The sequence below is a fragment of the Grus americana genome, chromosome 16 (genome assembly GCF_028858705.1).
Source record: "Grus americana isolate bGruAme1 chromosome 16, bGruAme1.mat, whole genome shotgun sequence".
NCBI classification, from domain to species: domain Eukaryota; kingdom Metazoa; phylum Chordata; class Aves; order Gruiformes; family Gruidae; genus Grus; species Grus americana.
The window spans coordinates 2,840,955-2,861,828 of record NC_072867.1 but is presented as its reverse complement, the minus strand read 5'-3'; the positions used below and the strand labels follow the sequence as shown (position 1 = coordinate 2,861,828).

The following is a 20,874-nucleotide window of genomic DNA, read 5'->3' as shown; positions in this document are numbered from 1 at the left end:
GTTTCTGATTGTGTTTACTTTAGTTAAGCAATAGTAAACTCAAAGCATTGAACTGATTATCATATTGGGAGAACAAACCAATAACTGTAATGCAATAAGCATTATTGCAACTTCCTGGTAATGAAAATTCCAGTAGTGGAATACTTGATTTAATTTTTAAGCTTTGAGAAAACAGTGGTGGTAGAATGACTTCATAACTGACTCTGACTTTAGGCAGTTACTTAATACTAGGAAAAAGCCTGGGGTGTGTAGGAAGAATTGTAGTGGCTTTACAGCTGTTGAGGATAACAGCTGTTTTATGTTCATATAGGGAATGTCTGAGCTGCTTGTTCTTCACATTTGAACACCAAAGAACATGATGTGCATGTACATTTTTAATTACTGATGCTTCCACAGACAGTCTGGATGACACTGTTTACTTCCTTCTAGTGATTCTGTCTAGATGTGTTTAAGCTGGAAACTGTACAGTTAAGGACACTTGGATATTGCTGTCCTTTGTGCCCACCAAACCACACAGCTGAATTGAGCATGTCTGTCTCCTGAAGTGGGTGTCCAAAATAAGTAAGAATTGCTCACTATGTGATAGGATGTGGGCCTTTTTAGAGACAAGGTCAGAGAAAATATGGCTTTAGGCGAGGAGAATCTTACTTTAGGTTTCTTGGGCAGTTTGTGTACAGCTCGTGTGGACATGACACTAAGGATGCTTCTGGTAAAGACTAATCTTTTTTGTCTGCAGATGGCTTTGGCAATTTTCTTGGTGTGAAAACTTGGTTAACCAACACTGCTGTAGAAATAGTATAGATACAGCCTTTTAAGACCCCACTGAAAAGCTCTGAAGAACTTGGTCTTGATGCCTTGTGTAAGGACAGCTCTGACTTGGTGGGGAATGTAGGCATGTGATTAAGCTTAAAGCAATATCACTGTACAAGTCAGAATTGTTAAGGCTTCTGGCCTCACAAGTGATGGCATCAGTTCTATCCCATTACCCTCTTAAATTGCATCTCAAACTTGTTTCTTACCTCACTCTATTATTGTGCTTACTTTTAGGCATGGATTTCCAGCTGAAGCACAGCTGTATGCTCTGCTGATCAGCTGATAGGTGGATGGGCACTAACTGCTGGGTAAGCACCTCGGGACTTTCTGCTTGGCAGTAGGTGTGTGTGGAGATGACTCAAAGGCTGAGGCAGTGTGGATGCTCTTCACATGCAGGAAGATGCTGTTCCGTACCATTCAGAAGCTTCTAGTATGATGGAAACTTGCCCCAAAGCCAACTTTTGATAGTTATCTTACTGAATTTTCTATCAATTTTACTGATGCTGCCATGGGATATGTATTGTGTCTTAAATACAGGTATTTTGAGCAATTATTGAAGAATTTCAGATGAGTGCTTATAGAACACTGGTGGCTTTAGAGTCTAGGATGCCTTAATGGCATTATGGAAGCTAGCTATTGTATTAACAGAACCATTCTAAATATACTTCAGCATTGCATTCTTGGCAGAGTAATTGTGATGCCAGAGCTTGAATATGAATGCATCTTACATGTGTGCAGTCATGTGAGAATGACAGAACAGCACATGCTAGGCTTGAAGATAGTGTTTCTTGAAGTATGATTTGGACTATAGTACAATTATCCTTTGCTTTGTGTTATGCAAGCTCAGTAATGCATGGCTGTTCAGAAGTAACCGCATGCTGCAGGTTATAGGAAAATCTGACTCCTTCAAAAGAGAATGCATCTCAGTTTCTGCAGTCCATGTAGAGAAAACTGCTTGCAAAGCTTGTGTTGGACTCTTTCATTGAGTATGACATGTCAGGAAGATGGTTCTGTTTTTCCACCTGCATGAGAAGTCCATCTTCTAGCGCTGGTATGCCAGGCTTTCTGGTTTTTATCTCTTCATTGAAGTTTTTAGCTTGCTCATGTACTAGTTTATTAATCAGTCAAGTTGTTAGAGGGGGGAATACCTGGTAAGTAATACTTGCAAGCTTCTGTAATGCATTGGTATGAACTGTTCAAGCGTCTGCTGCTTTCTTGTCTCTGAGCTTGCTCCTGACTCTGTAATTTAAAGGAAGTATGGGGTGTTCTGGACAGGAAGGAACATGTATCCCCAGAGTCAACCTATCTGAAGGGCACTGCTTAGCATAGCTGTCCTGGTGTCAGTGAGGATGGACTTTCATGGTTATGAAATCAGTAAAATACCATCTCTCTAAACACAGGCTTAAACTGCCTGATCTGCCAGGCAGAAGTAGACAGTCTTTTAAACATACAAACTCTTCAGGCAATCTAAAGCTGGCTTTTTATTGCAGGCAGATGTCTTGAAGGAGGACTTTAGTAGGCTGAGGAAGTCTGTCTTGCAATTGTCCTCCTTGTTACCCATACTAGCAGGAGATGGGTGTGTTTTTCACAGGGAAGTGAACATCTACCTGAAGTCATAAGACATCAGGTTCTATAGTGAAAAAAGCATTAGTTTAACTCAAAGTGGAAGTGAGGTGGCCTTGAATGCTAGAAGACAGGATTGCCAATGACTGATGGAGGATCTATACCTTGCTTCAGACTTCCCTTAAGTGTCTTGGGTTTCTGATGGGGTTCAGTAGCTGGGCTGACTTGGGTAGTACCAGAGACAGATGGTAACTTGAAGGGGGGTTGTGACTCTGTAAAAGTGGAGGTAAGGCAGGAGGAAAATGTGAAGAGCTGACATGCTATTACTGCATTGATTTCCATACCTGTGCAAGGCATATACATTAAATGTATGCTGCTGAGAACCTCCCCCTCCTGTCCTCCCTTTGGTGGAGGCAAAATGACAAGTTTCCGTGCCTCACTCGTGCTGCTTTAATTCTTCCTAAGGCTGCTATCAGAGTAGCTTTGCTTCATGCCCTGGCAGTCTTGCTTGAGCTGTCAGTGCAGTCTGCAAGCCTTTCACTAGGAACACCACTGGTGTAGCAGTTGATTGAGCAGTGGAAGCCTGAGTAAGTATCCCTGGCTGGTTCTCAAGTCTGACATCATAGCCAAGAATTAGATGGTTGTCTTTCACCATGGGGATAATGAAATAACTTCTACTGTGTTATTCATTAACTCACATTTCATTCAATGGCTCCTAAGAGGATAACAAGTATGTTAGAGGTGAACTTGCATAAGACTGCTGACATCTTTTTGATAAGATAAACAAGAGTTAAAGCTATGGCAGTGATGCCTCACTGAGGCAGGTGGCATGTGGTGTATTATATGTACTGACTTTAAAACTGATTTAATAGTTTTTCTTTAATGGTTTAAAGAAAACAGCCTGCTTCTTGAGTTGTTGGAGAAATAACTAGTGCCTAAAGCCAGATGAAGGTCATCCTGCACCTGGTTGAAGGAGGCTGTACCTGGTTGAATGGCTGTATAGAAAGGGGATGTTCAGCCCAGCATTGAAGTGCTTCAGGGCAGGTGTGGGATCCCAACAAATAAACTGGGGGGCCTGCAGCAATGGAAGCCTATGGAGGGAAAAGCATCTTGGTGGAGCACAGCTGCTCCTGATTTATGTAAAAACTTTGGTACAAGAGCCTGTTGAACCTTGTTGGGTTTCTAGTTTTAGCATTAATGTAGCTTGAGCATGTGTAAAACTTGAATATCCCTTAAATATTAATGTCACATGCTTTCCCCCTCATCTATGCAGTTTTATCAGCTTAAACTGCCATATGCTACTCTGCAAGAAAACTTTAAAGAGGAGAAAGATTACCTAATTTTCTAAGGGATTTTCACTAACATTATATTCAAAATAAAACTGGACAGCTCTACCCCTAGCTTTGGGGCTGACCATTTTAAAGGAGGTTGTGGGAATTAGGTATATTGACTCATTTTGGCTCTAATGTGAGTCCTTGATGACCTGGGCTTCCTGATAAATATGGCTGTGGCTGTTGATTGAGTTACTATACCAAGTGTGAGTACTGTTCTACTCTGAAGGCTTACTGGGGAGTTCATCTCCCTCCAAAAGAGGTTTAGCTGTGCTGTGCAATTGAGCCAATAAACTAATATAATCAGATTAAGCTGTTTGTGGGAGGAATGATGTTTGGATGTTCAAATGCCTAACAAACTGTCTGATCTTTTGACTGTTGCTGTGAGTGCGCTGGCATTGGTAGTTCATCCCCACAGGTAATAAATGAGATTGATTGTTTTAAGCAGAGGCTGCAATAGCCTTGGATACCTGAAGAACTCCAGAACTTCCAGGTGGCCCAAGATGGTCTTAAATTACCTGGTATTTGTAGAGGCACAGGGTGAGGGAATGGTGACTTTATTGGGGAAGAGGTTCTAGGTGCTGGTCTGGTGAGTCAGGCGACTGCCATCCTGGAGAACTAGATGTGTCCCTGCCCTGTTGTGGGTTGTGGTGCTGGCTGGGAAGTTTCTGGAAACTTTTACGAGTGTGTGTAGAGTTACGGTTTTGGTGTTAAGTATGCAACTCCAGGCCTGAGTGCTCATCTCTGCAGCTCAGACCCCCAGCTAGTGGAGCTGTGTTTCATGAATACAGAGCAGAATACTGTAAAAATTAGGAGTATTTGAAGAACAAACTTTAGACATTTGTTTTGGGTACCAAAATGAGAAGATCCTTCTGAAGCCTTGAATGCTTAGTTTTTCAACCTTTTAAAAATACGTTACTACCACTTAACCATATGGACAGTGTGAAAACTGTGGTAAGCACTGTGGATCTTTAACAGAAGAGGCGCTATAAAATGAGCGGTGTAGAACAGATCGACTTGATTTGGAACTCCACACTGACTGTAAGGTTTAATAAAAATGACTATAATGAAGATTTCAGGGTGTATTGTCTGTCTAGTTCACTGAGTGAGGATGGGGGTTTATGGGGGAAAAGGGAATTAGGGGATCATACATATTCCAAGAGAAGCTGAACTAAAGCTTTGCGGGTGATCATAGCGCTTGCATTTCCTAATGTGTAATTCTTCACTCAATGCTTTTTATATATAGGCACCTTAAGATGCAATTCCAAGTTAATTTCCATGGCATATGTGAGTAGTGAAAATATTGCTGTGTCATTAATACATGGGTCTCAGACTATCAGCTTTGCCTCCCTTATTTACTTTATTGTGCAACTATATGTAACAACCTAGTCCAAAAATCCATCACCAAAGCATGCCTGCCCTGTCAAGGGTCTCTTACAGCAGCATTTACACACCAGTGCTCTGACTTTGAGCTGTTGCATGTGAAATAGGAAAATACTGAAACAGGCCATTGTTTCTTACCTGTTCTTGGAAGGTCTGTTTCTCAGCACCCATGGTAATGGTAACTGGGGGGGAAAAAAAAAATCTTCAGTTCATGTCAAGCTTGAAGTTGTTCAGACTGAACACAGAATTTTGGCTGTAAGTGCTGCTTTGTGGATTTCATTGGTTGTTCTGGAAGCCTCTACCATCAGGGGAGACTTTCAAAACAGCTCTGTCAGCTGGACCTGAAAGTGATGCAGAGATGTTATATTTCCAAACTGATGACACAGATGTGGTACTTTTAATAAAACATACATGCTTTGGATCCTGGTACTTCGTTGACAGACTAATTCAAGCTTGCCAAGTAAGCTTTCCTACATAAAGATGTAACCTTTCATCCAGGAAAGGAGTTTGGCTATTTTTGGCATTTGAATCTAGATGAACAAAACTGTATGCAAGCTCTTTCAGAAATACAAGGCCTGAATACTGAGGTTGTTCCTACAGTGAGCTGTTATTTATCTAAATTACAAATGCTTTTTCATCTCAGCACTGAGCATTTATTTCTAGATTCGTCTTCACATGTAGATTTGTGTTACAGAAACTGCATAACCTCTTGAAATAAAGGCTTACAATAAAACTGGGGTTAAGTATTCTGAACATTGTTCTTATCCTTGTTTTCCCTGTTTTTGCTCGGTGTGAAGACTTCCTTTGCCTGTGAGTGTTTTTCTGAACTTAGTTTAAGATTCCAACCTTAATATTAGAACAGGTTGTCTAGAAAGAATATGCTTGGTGACATTCAAACCTCATCTAGACAAGTCTTTGAGCAACTTGATCTAATTGGAACTGTTAAGTAGGGGCTTGGACTAACTGATGTTCTGTTGTCCTGTTCAACTCAAATTGTTCTGAGTATTTTTGTATGTGTATCTATCCTGGTTCTTTATGCTGTCCTGTTTGGACTTCAAGGGGCAGAAGTAACATCTGTTCTTTTGTAATTGAATATTGAATCTTGTTCCTGTGACTGTTAACAGCCCAGAAATCTCTGGTGTTGAATTTGAGTCTTGTTCACAGAAAGCTTTCCTTCTGAAGTTCAGTCCTCCTGGACATGATGGCAAGCTTTCCTGCAGGCAGCTTTTATTTTTATAGTTACGGGAAGCAAAAGAAATTCCTGCCCTTTTTTTGGTTTGGACTCTGACCAAGGTTGACACCTCATAAGTTCTTTAAGGGGATCCTTGAGTACCTGAGCAAACTGACTTTCAGTATTGTGTTCATATGTTGTCAGCAGCTTCATCCTGCTTATGCATTATGAAATGAGACTTTGTCAATTGAGGTCAGGGGGTTTTGCTATTTAATTTGATCAGGAGCAAAGCAGTAAATTAGGACCCAAAACTTAAGTACTAAACCTCTTATCGCTCCTTATTTATGTTGTATCTACTCTTTTGCCAAAACTTTCCTGACTTCCATTTTGAATCTAAGGAAATGCAACTTGAGTATCTTACTCTCATGGGTTTAAGACGGACATCTCTGAGGTCATGTTCAGTAGGTTCAGACTTGGCTTTCTACTAAGTTGGCTACCTGATGGTACTTCAGATTGAAGGATAAAGAATAAAAATAGACTAATTTAGTTGATCTTAATTTTTACTGTGAAGTGCTACTTCTGTGCATTCAATTGAAGCTTGACATCTGCAAGTCACAGGTAAGAATTCAAGTGTTACAAATGTGTAATGTACGCTATTTTCATATCTTTAAGCAACATTGTGGACTAATATGCACATGTTCTTGTATGTCTTTATAACATACAACTTGAAGGGGGCATGCTAAATTTACCGTAAGGATATAAAAAATTTTTTATATTTCTGTAAAGGAAGGTTACGTTTTGCTGGCTGATAATTCAAATGCAAAACAAAGTGCATAACTGAAGTTGCATACTGATGTACATCTCTCAAAATCTGAAATTAAACCCTATTTAAAATGAAAATTACCTTACATGATGCATCAATAACAGAATTAGCTGTTGAACTGCACTTGCTTCTACAGTGCCCGTGGGAAAGATTGTGCTTAGGTAACTTGCTGAAGAGCCTAAACTTTTTTGTTTCTTTAAAATGGTGATTTATCTCTTAATTACAACCAAGTCTTTTTTGTGAACTAGGTTTGTTTTGAGTCATACAGGGAAGGAGTGAATGTTCTCTAAAGGATAACACTTAAATGACTTATGTTCTTTGTATTATTAGTGTTCTTCCTTCTCAGGGTTTGTTATATCTACCAATATGAATGAGTTTTTCCTCTAGGGGAAAATCAGTGAGAGCGCTTTTAAATCAGGGTTTGCCTGACTTGAATGAAGCCACACTAAACCAAATTTTGAGGAAAAGTGTGTTCTGGATAGTCCTGTTAGAGTTCACTAGGACATAAGTGTCTGTATACATAGGCAAATGCATTCCTACACAGTTCAACACTAGAACCAAAGGTTGCGGCAGATTAAGTGCTTCTAGTTTTGAATTGTTGTAGGAATGCATTTGCCTACGTATACAGACTCTTGTTACTATCTTGCGTTACTAATTTGTCATGCTTTTTTGAAAGGGCATTTAGTATAAAATAGGATACTGGAGTAATACCTCTTTTTGGTAAAAACTAGTCAGCTATAGAGAACTTAGTGTGGGTTGATCTAAGTGAGCGGGTAGGACATCTCAACTTAAATCTTCATGTTCCCTAGAGAAACTCATTCTTGTTCGTTGATCTTGCCACTGAAATGGTGATTTCAAAGGAGATACAGTTACCATATAGGTTTGATTCCTTTTTGCACATAAGGCAAATATCTGCTGCTATCCTTCTAAGGAAGGTTGAACATTTTGCTCAATGGTTTTTTAACTTTAAATATAGGAGGGAGGAGGGGACAGTCTGTGGCTAGTAAATATTAACTAATTAATTAATATTAATATATTAATATGTCAAACCTTGTTTGACTAGCAGAGTTGCAGTCTATTGCAGAACTTAATTTCAATTCTAACTGAAACTCAGTATTTTGATGTACATATGTGCCTTAAAACCAACCACAAAACCTTCTTTGGTGCCTCTCTGAAATGCCTAAATATATTTAACTTTGGCTTCATGCCATTTAGTTTTTAGAATATGCATATTCTGCTAATCCAAGTAAATTCTTTCCTGGCTCTGTGTGTGCAACTTCAGCGTAAACTGGCACACTTGTATACTTACAGTAGCATGGAAGTTGTTACATAGAGAAAAGATCTTGGAGTTGTCCTGACTGAACTCAACCTCCCTGGGTAGCCTGGAAACATGACTTTAGAAATTGTAATTGTTCTTGCCTTTGACATGTTCAAGATCTGAACAAGCTGGTTGCATAGCATACTAACTTGGTTTAGTAGCTGGAGGGCTACTGGACTTAATGAGTAAGCTGAAGAAAATTTACCTAATAGAGCCAACTGGTTCTAAAACATGCCTGCTGTGCCTTTGGAGGAATAAATTTTGTAGTGTGACAAAATTAACTTGTCTCTTGAAGACCTCTGTACTTAATACTAGATACTCATAATGTATATAATTGATCTTCAAAACTAGTTATGGAAATTGAAACACATTAAGACTAGCTTCACATCTCTTAAGATTGCCTAAAGAGATGCAATACTACTTCCTGTGCCTCCTGTCTCCCACATCAAAGAAGGGCTGGTAAAAATGCTGCTTAAATCCTTGGTATTTGATTCCACTCTCAAGCAAGATGCAGTCTTGACTGTTCAGAGCTCCTCACTGTAGTTTGATGTGCAAGTGTCTCAGTGTTCTTTTTCTGCATATGTTTGTAGGACCCTTTTTAAGACTTTCTTTGCCTTTTAGTTGTGGAGTCCCATCTCCAGGTCTTAAGTGCAAGTGCAAAATAGTATTTTGCCTGTTACACTTTCTAATTCTGAAAGTTAACTGTGACCTTCCATGAATGGAGAAAGATGGCAATAAACAACTGCCTTAGTATTTGGAAGATACTGAAGTGATTTAACTATAGGAGAAAAGATATTTGCTCTTCCTGCTCTTTGTCCTAGCTTTAGTGAATTGAATCAGCTGACCAAAGAAAGGACATGAAGTAGGAGGTTTCCTGGAGGCAGTGTGCTGGTGGATTAGCCAGACCAGTTTGTCCCTTGTGATCTAAATATAGGAAGGCTCCTTAATTGGGGAAGGCATCTGAGTTCTGTGTATGTCTTAATACATGTAGGGAGCCTAAGCTGTGCCTAGCTGAAGGGCAATGCTAGTGTGAGTCTTCTCTCCTGCTGTAGAAAACTTGACTAGTAATAGAGCAGACTGCTGAAAGTTTGGAGAAGTTGAAACTGGAAATGGATTGATGCAATAACCTGTTTGTTCTAGTCTGGAAGGGGTTAGCTCTTCAAATGTAAGGAGGGGCGTAACCTGGTCCAGTAAATCGTGTGGCTGGCTTTAAACTGGAACTTGCTGTTTAAATAGGAGCTAGTTGAAAATTCCTTACACTTACCCTGCTGCTAGTGTTTCCTCACCCAGCCCTTGCTGGTCTCCTTCTCGTGCACAAGCGGACATGGTTTTATCTCTTCCTAATTTGACTTTTGCCTTACAGTATTTACTCATCTTATGTGGCTGGTTGAATAGTGAGTGCTGTTGATGCCTTGGCAGTCTTGTGGATGATGCTCAAACAAGTATTGGGACTGCCCTCTAGAAAACAGCTGTTAATGATCCTAGAAAAGCTAGCCTGATCCTTGATTAACTCCTGAAATGTGAAATTTAGGTGGTCCCTTCATAAAAAGGGGTCTCATGACTAAATAAAGATGGCTCTCTACTTAGGGCAGCTCTTTGAATATGATTATGTGGTTCAGTTGTGTTACCAGGATTGTTTTGCATGTACCAGTAGAGAGATGCTTGAACTCACGCTTTTCTTGTATTGACTTATGTACTAATGCTGTGATCAAACATATCCCCTGCCACGGTTGGTTGAAAGAGAGTAGCTCTTCATCCCTGAGTTCGCAGGTGCTGGCAGAAATATCATTGCTGTGTGTATTATACCTCAAGACAACTTCTGTTCCTGTTGGTACAGGATACAGTTGTATGCTTAATAGCTCTAATGCAGATTAGGTCTTTTGGAGTGTATTTTGTATTTGAACTATAAACTCTGCCATTTAAACTTGGCCTCCTTAATGCTTTGAGAAATAAATATGTAAGTAGTTGGAGATAAGCAGGCTAATTGAATAGCTCTGTAAAGAAAAATGTCACTTCTCCAGGTGCTGAAGTAATTCTTGAGCTACCTCAAATTCTATAAAAACTAAATGTCATGCAGTTGCTTTCAGGCTATGCTTTTTATCAACACCTGGTCTGCAAACAAAACATACGCAGCATTGTAGAATATAGAATCATAGGATGGTTTGGGTTGGAAGGGACCTCAGAGCCCATCTAGTTCTGCCCTCCTATGGGCAGGGACACCCTCCACTAGCCCAGGTTGCCCAAAGCCCCATCCAACCTGGCTTTGAACACTGCCAGGGAGCCAGGGGCAGCCACAGCTTCTCTGGGCAACCTGTGCCAGGGCCTCAGCACCCTCACAGGGAAGAACTTCTTCCTTGGATCTCATCTCCATTTCCCCTCCTGCAGCTTCAGGCCATCCCCCCTTGGCCTGTCACTCCCTGCCCTTGGCACCAGCCCCTCTCCAGCTTTCCTGGAGCCCCTGCAGGGACTGGAAGGGGCTCTAAGGTCTCCCTGGAGCCTTCTCTTCTGCAGGCTGAACAACCCCAACTCTCTCTGCCTGTCTTCATAGCAGAGGTGCTCCAACCCTTGGATCTTCTTCATGGCCTCCTCTGGACTCACTCCAACAGCTCCATGTTGTCCTTGTCCTGGGGACCCCTGAGCTGGATGCAGTACTGCAGGGGGGAAGGGGTCTCACCAGAGCAGAGTAGAGGGGGAGAATCCTCTCACCTGTGGGTAGTGGTGCTATAACCTGACTTCTTTCTGGGTTAGTTTTGTCATGCATGGAGAAGTTGGATTAAGTCATGAGGGGTCTGAAATGTCAGAGTTAGTGTAAGATAAGGAAGGGGAACATTTCATTGGGAAGCAATACAAGAGCAGTACCCTTTCTGATGGCTCACCAGGGAATGTGAATGTAGGCTATTTTAAAAGTTAAAGCATCTTAAGTGTCACATTAAAAAAGCATTTTTGGTGTGTGCCACAACTTTACCAAGTGCTAGTGTTTAGACCATTTGAAATGATTCTTTCACACTTGTATAAGGTAGTCCACTGTAAGTCATTGAACACCGAGCCTCTCAAATGGTCTTCTGTTCTGAGATGAAGATAGTGAAGGAGGATATACATCTTATCCAAATGGCCTCCTTGCCAGAACAGTTTTTTAATGCAATTTAAGAATTAATGGATTAAAACTTTAGTCCATAATTGCATTGTGCAAGGTGTGCAGTAAAAGTGACCTCTAGTTATAGACTGTGATAACAGAAAACAGTTCTTCATTGTCCTGTGTGTTCCTAGCTGTGAGGCTGATCAATTCTACAGCTCTGAGGGGCTGAGTTTCCTGTTATAGACACCTTACAATAACTTAACCTACTTAAATGTGTTGAGAAATAAATGTGTATTATAGTAGGTACCTGGTATTTCAATAAAGTTATCTTATGACAAAAACATTGAGTGGTGTTTTAAGGCTTTGTGCCAGACGGTATGGTGAAAATGAGCTATAGCTGCAGGTACGTTGTCCTAACGTAGTGCAATGGGAAAAAATCTCAAGGGAGTGTAACCTGAAACTCTAAAGGACTCTAAAATCAAATATGCTTCTTAGTTCTTTGTAATTTCAAAACTTTCTTTTTTAATTACTTGTAGATCTCTCTAGTGTTGCATTGACTGTCAGTAAAGAGGTAAGGAGCCTGTTCTATGGGTATTGTGTAATGCTGCTCTCCTAGTACAGCAGCTGTCTCTGTTCAGTACTCATCCAGTTAACAAAGGACTGAGAGAAAGTGAAATCCTGCTGGAGGATGGAAGGGGAATGAATAGGAGTTTTGGGAGAATGAGTAAAACCTTTGAGACTTTGGTTAACAGCCTCTTATCCTTGTTTCTTGCCTTTCTTCTAGAAAGGAAGAAGTGAGGGAGGGTTGACTCATGGCAAATGGGCTGTGAGGACTTCGGTGGAAAAATGGGAAGTATGAGGAGCAAATGATTTCCTCCTTACTCTGCTATTTCAGATGGAAACTCTTACTGTCTGGTCTGTCTTGCTCAATTCTTTTTTCTGTTTCATAACTTAAATCTAACATTGCCCTACTTTTCATAGCTTTTTGGTTACCTTTTGATGTAACTTTCCCTCCCCGACCCTCTTGATCACCTTTCTAGCTTAGAACCTACGCAAGTCTACTCAGTCTCCACCAGCTCAGGCCCTGGTCAGTGTTTCATAAATTCAGATCCTGTCCTTGCAGAGCTTTCCACAGTTCAGACCAATCTGTGCAGCTCTGTGGTCCTTGATAGATGTTATTTGTCTGTCATGTGCATAAAATTGAGGAATAGAGAGTAATTGAAATAACAAGAAAATGATGGAATGGGTTATTAATTTGAGCTTTACACTTCCAGTGGTTCATCAGAAGATCTCTGATGGGTAAATTGTATCCTGGGTTATATATGAACAATTGCAGCATTTGGATGTCATCCAAATGAAAAAGGAACTCAAAAAAAGAGAAAACCTGAAATCTTAGAAGAAAAAGTAATTTTCTTCAGACCTTGGTTTAAGCTTGCTGCAGTGTTTTGGCCTGGGTGGTTTTGAGATCAGTGAAGGAGAACGTTGATATAGAAGTTACTATTCAGAAACACTTTCCTAAAAACCCCCTCTTATATGTTGGAATAATTAATACTGTAATCCCACCTAAAATTCCACTGATGTTTATTCTTTGCATCAATTCTGGAGAAATGGTCCTTTCCTAATGCGATATGAAATTTCTCTTTACTACCATTAGCTATTAGATAGCTGCAGTCTCGGCAGTGCTGTTACTGCCTTTCCTACTGCATTCTTCCATCATTTCAATCTTTGCTCACTTGTTTGAGATGTTTTTCCTTTTAACTTTGAACAGTTGCTTCTACATTTAATTTTTGAAGAGTGTAAGAGAAGTGATCTTTCTTAACTAGTATGCAAAGATAATCAGCTTAAACTGCCTTAAAAAGCAGATGAATGCCTTTTCTCAGTGGGAAGATGAAGGAAACTAATCTGCCTACCTATAAAGGGCTCCATGGGAAACTAAATTGCCTACCATGAATGTACGAGTCAGTGCGGTGACAGATGTTGACAAAACTTTTTTGATGCTTTGGACTCTTATAACTAATTTTATTCTTCACTCATAGAAGCACAGGTAGAATGGAAAATGGGATAAGACAGTTTCAGAATGCTCTTATGTGGGACACTTCCCATCTGTGTAAGGGAAAGTGAGATATTTGGTATGGCTGTTGATCTCTGCTTACTGTTGTGCATTTGAGCATTGATGTGTACACTTCAATGGCATTCCAAGCTGGAAAAGATGTAACTTAATCTGGGGAAGTGTATGATAGAAGACATGTGGCAGCATCAACAAGACAGCACCTCCTTGAAGGTCAGCATTCCTTTATGTATGTGATTTAAAACTTTCTAGAAAGTAACCTTGCAATATCCAGCCTCAGGAGCAACTGTATTCAGGGTAGCAATCCCAATGCTGCTCTTATCCCCTCTGTTTTTAGCTCGGCCACAAGCTAACTGCATCACCCCAAGCGGTAGGTAGCCAATAGTAGTACTTTGTTCCTATTCCTTAGCACACTGAGAATAGGGTAAAAATAGTTTTGGGGGAGAGCAAGCTAAAATCCACTAGGAAGAACATCGAGGAGGACAAGAATCTATAGCCAATATGTGAGCTAAAGCTGAGCAGAAAGCGGCCAAACAAAAAGGTGATGAAATAGTGTGTGATAATATGGTGCAAGAGAAGGTTCAGTCACTGTAAAACTAGGTTATGTGGGGATGGTAATGTGAAGTTAAAATGCAAACAGGAATAGAGAACTTTTAATCAGAAGCTGCACTTGCATAATATTAAGGTTGTGACATGGTGTGGCATAAGCAATTGCAGAAATGCCATATTTCAGCAGAGGGAGGAAAAAAATACACCTTCAAAATAGTCAGTTACCAGAAGAAAGTTTGGTTTGGCTTTGTTTGTCTATATATCTAGGAGGATAGCTTTGCGGCTAGAGAAAACTTGGATTTGTTTTTTTCCAAAGCTGCTGTTCTCTTCTGTCATTTCACTTTATACTTACCAAATTATACCTCTGTTCTTGCTAGCTACAGCCTTTCAGCTAAGAAACTGAAATGACAATTTTCCAGTCTTCTAATTAAACAAATGTTTACTAAAACTTGTCAAGAATGTTGATGTTTTATTTAAATGTCAAGAAAAACATTGTTACAGACTCCTGCTATAATTTAGATTGGAGGCCATGTAGTCCAACACTGTGCTCAGAGTAGGCTCAACTTTCATGTTGGATTGAGTTGCTCAAGGGCTGGTCAGCTTTGAAGTATCTCCAGGGATAGAGGTACTACCACTTGGAAACTTGTTGCAGTCCTCAACTATTACTCTGAATTTTCCCCTACAATTATAATATTGTATTTGGTTGTTACAGTATGATGGATGTATCATTCCAGTACCCTACTTCTCTATAGCATCTTCCAAGAAGAAACAATGGAGGCAAGGCGTATGTGCTAGTTAGTGTTCAAGTTTCCAAAATAGTCAGCAGAGAAGGATCCTAAGTTCAAAGTAGAAGCTTAGTTTAAGTGTTCTTGTTCACATCAACTGAAGTACTGGAGCCCTATGACAGAATGACTTTTTACATGTTTAAAATTGGGCAATGTTAATATATCCTTCAACACCTGCGCTAAAAAAAATCTAAAAGAAATGAGCTATGAGAGTGTGACAACCTAAGAACGATAGTGCAAAGCCAATTTCTTTACTGGACGTGTTTGGCTTTGTAGGATTTACTGAAAGAAATGGTCCTGTTCCCTTTTCCATCTTCTACTCTTTGCTTTCTTTTTTGATGGTGCTGAATCTGTTCTTTGTGGATCAAACAGAAGAACTGATGCGAAGGAAATGGTGGGAGCACATGGGGTGGGGAGGCTGTGTCACCCTCCCCAGGGGCAGCAAACTTAGGGGTACTTAGCTGTATTAATTAGTTATATACCAAGACTTGGGGTTGCCCCTCCATTAAGTAGTGTTTTTGAGATAGTGGTAGAATTCATACCGATGTTTCTTCTCAGCTCTTTTAATTTTGGCACAAGTTGTTGACTTAGGAAGTGATAACATTCGAGGTGCTTATCTGTGACTAGCAGCCTTGCAAGAGGAATGCTGATGAGCGTGTCACGAAGTGTTTTCTGAATACTGGCAGGAATAAAGCGGAATTATTAACGCTTATATTGGAACATTTTTCTCCTGTTTTTAAACTTCTCTACAAAACTCTTGAGATTCAGTGGCTTCTTCCAAACCTCATTAAATTCAATAAAAAGCTTGTTGCAGATTTTGTGAAGGTTTTTTTTTTCTTGGACCTAAAACACACAAAGTCAGTCAAAGTCCTGCTACCCTAAATGTGTATCTTGCCTTTTTAAAAGCAAGGACGTGGCCAGAAAACTGTCTCTGAAGAGTCGTTCTGGAGTTGCATAGTCTACCTTCATAGCTTTTTTGTTTAATAAGCTTGCAAAGTGTTCCCATCAAAGGTGACTTTGTACAACCAAGCAGTTGTAAAGTTGAACTTGTTGCATGATCAAGCTGGTACCTCTAAGTAAAACCGCTTCCTTTCTGCTTCGTGTGCTGTATTTGATTATCAACCCATAAAGCTGTTGGAATTAGTATTTGGCTTGTTGGTTGGGAGATATTTTAAAATAAAGTAAAATAAATGTTGACCTCTGCAGGTAACCAAATGTTGCTTCAAGAAACTATTTTATAAAATTGTAATTCGTGATTAGATGAGGCTGTGGTCATTCAGAGGGTGTTTGCTGTTAAAGCAGAGCACCCTTGTCGCAGGTTTTTTAAATAGCTGAATCTAGATATGTATGAGATGCTCCTAAAGTGCGTACACTGTGTGAAATGTCAGAATTTCTTTTGCTTGATGTGTCTAAGTTTGTACTTTTAAAACTAATTTTAGGACTGATGTAATAGAAAGAAATACATATCCTTTTTTCTGTACTGAAAGTATTTCTTTTTTTTCTGTCTTAAGTTATAAACTAAAAGACACAATAAATGCAAAGTAGAGGTTTTTTTTAATGGACCAGAATGTGAAAATTATCACTATTGTGACACATCAGAGTACAAGCAAAACCTTCTAGCAGCAGGATTGCGTGTTTATATAAAGTTAGACTTTCCAGGCACATGCATATGCAGTATGCTATTGGGATAGCTTCCAAGTTATTGTGAAGAGCAAACCTTCTGGTACACTGGATACAAGGGAGTGGTATTCCATCAGTTTGGCTGCTTGCATGCTTTAGGAATAGTCGGTTTTAGTCTGGAACTTTAATTTTAGGTTTGGGGTATTTTAGTATAGACCTTGATGTCCCACATGACTCGACCTGTTGGAACAGTTGTTCAGATGCTGTAGAAGACGCCTGGGAATACCCACTGAAGTCACTGCATAAGAAGGAGACAAATCAGATATTTTATCCATATAATTGGACAAATGTATATTTGTGAGACAATACATTTTTTAAGAAATAATTGTACAGCACTTAGTCCAAAAGATAGGGCTTGGGAGGAATGGTATCATATGAGCATTGCTTGTTCACCTTGGCTTTTTTGCAGATTTGTCCAAAAGTAATTAGGCAATAACCAGTATTTAGAGGTCTTCATCTGCTTTCTTGGGAGGGCAAAAAAGCTATTTTTAGCATAAAAGTAAAACACACTTTTGAAGATCAGTACAAAAACAGTTGGAACTTGCATAAAAGAGCAAGACAAGCTACAGGAAAGCTAAGTAATTTTTTTCACTTCTATGTACCAAAGAAGTTTTTAAAAAATTTGAATTGCTTTGTGGCCACAATTTCTGAACTATTCCCTACCAGAAGCAAGGCCTTAACCAGCACGTGTGTACCTGTCAATCTAATCATTGAGTTACCTCTTTGGGTGTATTTAGAGCTCAACAGTTACAACTTAATTAGTATTTTTTACTTTTCCTCTTTAGGACAAACTAGTTTAAGAATTAAGTGTCTTGCATACGTTGCTAGCTATTTTATAAGTGGTTTTTTCAATTGAAGGTTCATGCTTATTAGTACTGTCTGTTTATTTGCAGTTGCCAATGTGAAGTATTGGAAGAGTATCATCTGAAACTTTCTGGGACAGAGGGCTGTTTTATTATCTCATTCTTCGGTAAGCTCATCGTATTATTTTGATAGGACGAGCTACTTGTTGATGGTGGGTTCTGCAGTTATCATTGATTAATCTCTTAAAGCATTTTCTAAGATGTTAGACAAAAATTATATTTTACTAAGTTGGAATTTTGAACCTTTAATTATAAAAACAGATGACTTAGTTGTACACAGTCTTCAAACATGAGTCCTTGTCTTATCCTGCTGCTATTCCTGAGTGATGTGTAAATGTCCATATCATTTGCAACTTCCCCATAAATACTTTTGAAAGCTATTTGGTTACTTCTACACACGGTGCCACAAAAGGGGAAACCTTGCTGTCAGGGATTGAAATGTGGGAAACAAAGTGTTTATCGTTATCTCAGAATAATTTCCTTCCACCTGTGAAAGAGGAAGAAGTGTTTTCGCTTCAAACAGAAGCATCTTTTGCTAAAGCTGGATCACATTCTTGAATATTTCATGCTCAAATTTTCTAATGCTTCTTTGTCGAAACCTTTGGATTCCCATCTAAAACTTACAGGGAAGCTGTGACACATAAGGTAAATAGCTATGTTCTGAGACGGAGGGTCTTGAGGGTCAACTCAATTTCATTTTGATACAAAAATAAATGGAATTCAGGATCACAGGGAAGGCAGGGGAAGAAAATGAAATGCTTGGGTACTTCCTTCCCTCCAGTTTTTCATTTTCCTTGCTATTAGTCCAACTACATTTAAATATATGTGAATTTAAATGATCCTTTATTTATATAATCTTTTTTTGTTTAGAATCACTGGCAAATAGATAGTTATTGCTAGTCTTAATTATGTACGTAATTTAGACCAGAAGGCACATCTGAAATAAAAGGTAATTAAGATGTTCCTATACTGGCTGAACAAGAGTCTGAGGTTACAACCTTTACTAATCATTTATCCTTTCAAGCAGAACATGAGGATGGAGAATTAACAAGACTAACCAATTAACAAGACTAACCTCTTTTTTGGTGTAATTTAATATACATGAAACTACGGCTGAAAGGGCAGCACGGTAAATTGATAACAGAACCTTTTTTGGCTTCAGTTCTGACAAAAAAAAAAAAAAATGTTATTTTGAACAACAAAACTAAGTTTCACTATACTACATATAAGCTATCTACTCTTTATATGTGATCTTATTTATAAGTAGGAGCCTGAATTTGAGGGTGCTCTTTATGAAGATGTTTTCTTGGTCAGTTGTTAGCTGTATTTGAACACTGTGATTTTGTTTCTGGGAAACTATTTGTACTGTCATGGAAGAGCCAATTATTTGCCAGCTGCAGTTAAACAAAATGAGAATTCTGATTCCATTCTTCCACTCATTAAAAAAGGTGGTAGAGGTCAACTTAAGAATAGATTTCTTCAGCTGGTTTGTGCTAGTCTTGCTTTATATCAGCTGTCATTGAGTAGCATGGTGTGTTAATTGTCATGGGTGAAATTCAACAGGGTGGCTTCTTGGGGTTCGTGATTTGAAGAGCATCCTCATTCTCACCGCTAAGGCTGGGTTCGTAGAGTGAGGCTCAGAAATCCCTGTACTAGGTGTCACACAAGCACCATTGCCCTTTTTCCTACTCACATCGCTAACCTGGAAGAGCTTGCTAGAAGTGTGGCTGGAAATGGGTTAGAAAGCTTTGGTATAAAAAATTGGGATTGAAAGTGTGGTTTTGCAGTATGGGCTGCTACTGAGCATAGTGCGTGGTCCCCCTCTGTGGTCCCAGTGGTGCATTTCCTTTCCCTTCTGCTCAATCCGGTGATCATGAAGGGAGTGGGATCAGCTTGTTGACATGGTGGGAAATGAATTATTTCTTCCGCTATATTTGTTGTCCAGCAGATCAATGAGCTTCATTCCAACAATTCAATGTCTCTTGCTATTTTTGCTGGCAATTTTTAGAAATACTTTTGTGGCAGTTAAGTTGATGAAGCATTTCACTAATACCTAGAAGCAGCGTGAGCGTGCAACCTATTTGTTTTAGAACCAGTCTTACAAGTTTTTGTACCATTTATCTTGACAACATGACAATTTATATCTGATAATCCTGACTGAAACCACCATATTTTTTCATACAGCTTTCCCAAAATTCACCTTAAAAAGGAAGATTCTCATGTTCATGTAAAGAGCCACAGTAGTACAATAGCAGCTGTTTTGCAGCTGAATGCAGCAGTTAGAATAAGAAACATGTTCTGCAGTAATTTGGATGGTCTCCGCTGATGGTTTATGCTGGATTTTAGGAGCACAGCTGTAAAATTTTAAATGAGTTTTTTCTCTAAACGAATGATGTTCTTATTAATGTGTAGATGGTTACATAGTAAACTTTAAATATATCTGATCAATCCAAAGCGTAAAAGAAGAATTTTGTTACAGCACAGTGTCTAATACATTAAAACTTTTAGTCGGTGATACTAAGCGTGCTTTATATTTGCAATAAAGCTCATCTTTTTAATTAGGTCGGTGTTTCTCTGCTAATTGTGCTTGAAGTCGAAGGAATTTTCTGAAATAGCAATGTATTTTTTTATATTTAAAAGGCTTTACTCTTAATGTTTAAAGCTTTGTTCAAGTTGTACATAAATTGTCTAGATGAATTGATCTGGAAATGTTTGGTGTTAACGACTTTAATGGTGGCTGCTCTTCTGGACAAGCAGCATCCGTGCTGGTGAAGAGGCAGTGGCTTGTAGAAGGCGGTAGTGCTAACAGCAGCCTACAGAATCGATAACAAAAGTGTTCCTATAAATATGCCCGAACTCTGCATCACTCTTCTGGCTGGCTTGTAGACCTGACAGCTGAATGTGTAAGCTTATAATTATTATTGTAAGGGTGGTGAAGGTGATTTGTGTAAACCTTATAGCTTTTAAACCCATCTTCTCTTGAATCATTAGTCTTCGTTATATCAGGATATCCTGCAAAGTTAATCCAGCCTGTGCCTTTCTTGATGGATGAGCTGTAAGATAGAGGTTGATTGGACAAATAAGCCTGTTGCTTAGCCAGCCATCATTTTAAATTTGATTGAGCAGGAGGTTCATTTTTTTAAATTTTGTAGATCAAGGAGAACAGCGCATCACGTAATCTGAAAAACATACAGTGAGAAGCAAAAGCTAGAAGCTGAAACCAGATGCATTTGAGAAGTGCTGAACCCCTCCTTTCTTGGTATCTTCAACTCAAGAGTAGACATGGGTTTGGGAGATAAGCGTAACCAAACACAACATACGTAAAGTACCGAGTCACGCTGGAATCAAGCACGAGGTCTTGTTTTGAATACAAGGGCTGGAATTTTATAGCCTCTGATATACTAGGGATCAAACTTGGTGAATTTATGGCCTTTTTAGCTTTAATCATTGT

The 20,874-nt window shown here is 39.3% G+C and overlaps 1 protein-coding gene across 13 annotated transcripts in view; it reads left to right on the top strand.

Moving 5' to 3' along the window:
• MTMR3 (myotubularin related protein 3) overlaps positions 1–20,874 on the top strand; it is an 86,731-nt gene that overhangs the window by 14,950 nt on the left and 50,907 nt on the right. For 3 of the 13 annotated variants that reach the window (XM_054844091.1, XM_054844079.1, XM_054844078.1), the window contains exon 3: positions 1,048–1,121. The exons of 1 other annotated variant lie outside the window; for it this stretch is intronic. In XM_054844091.1, coding sequence (XP_054700066.1) covers positions 1,104–1,121 — 18 coding nt within the window. In that variant the 5' untranslated portion in view covers positions 1,048–1,103. Of the gene's footprint in view, positions 1–1,047; positions 1,122–17,453; positions 17,531–20,575; positions 20,779–20,874 lie in introns of all 13 variants that reach the window. 9 more of the 13 variants (XM_054844085.1, XM_054844084.1, XM_054844082.1 and 6 more) reach the window with 5 other exon arrangements.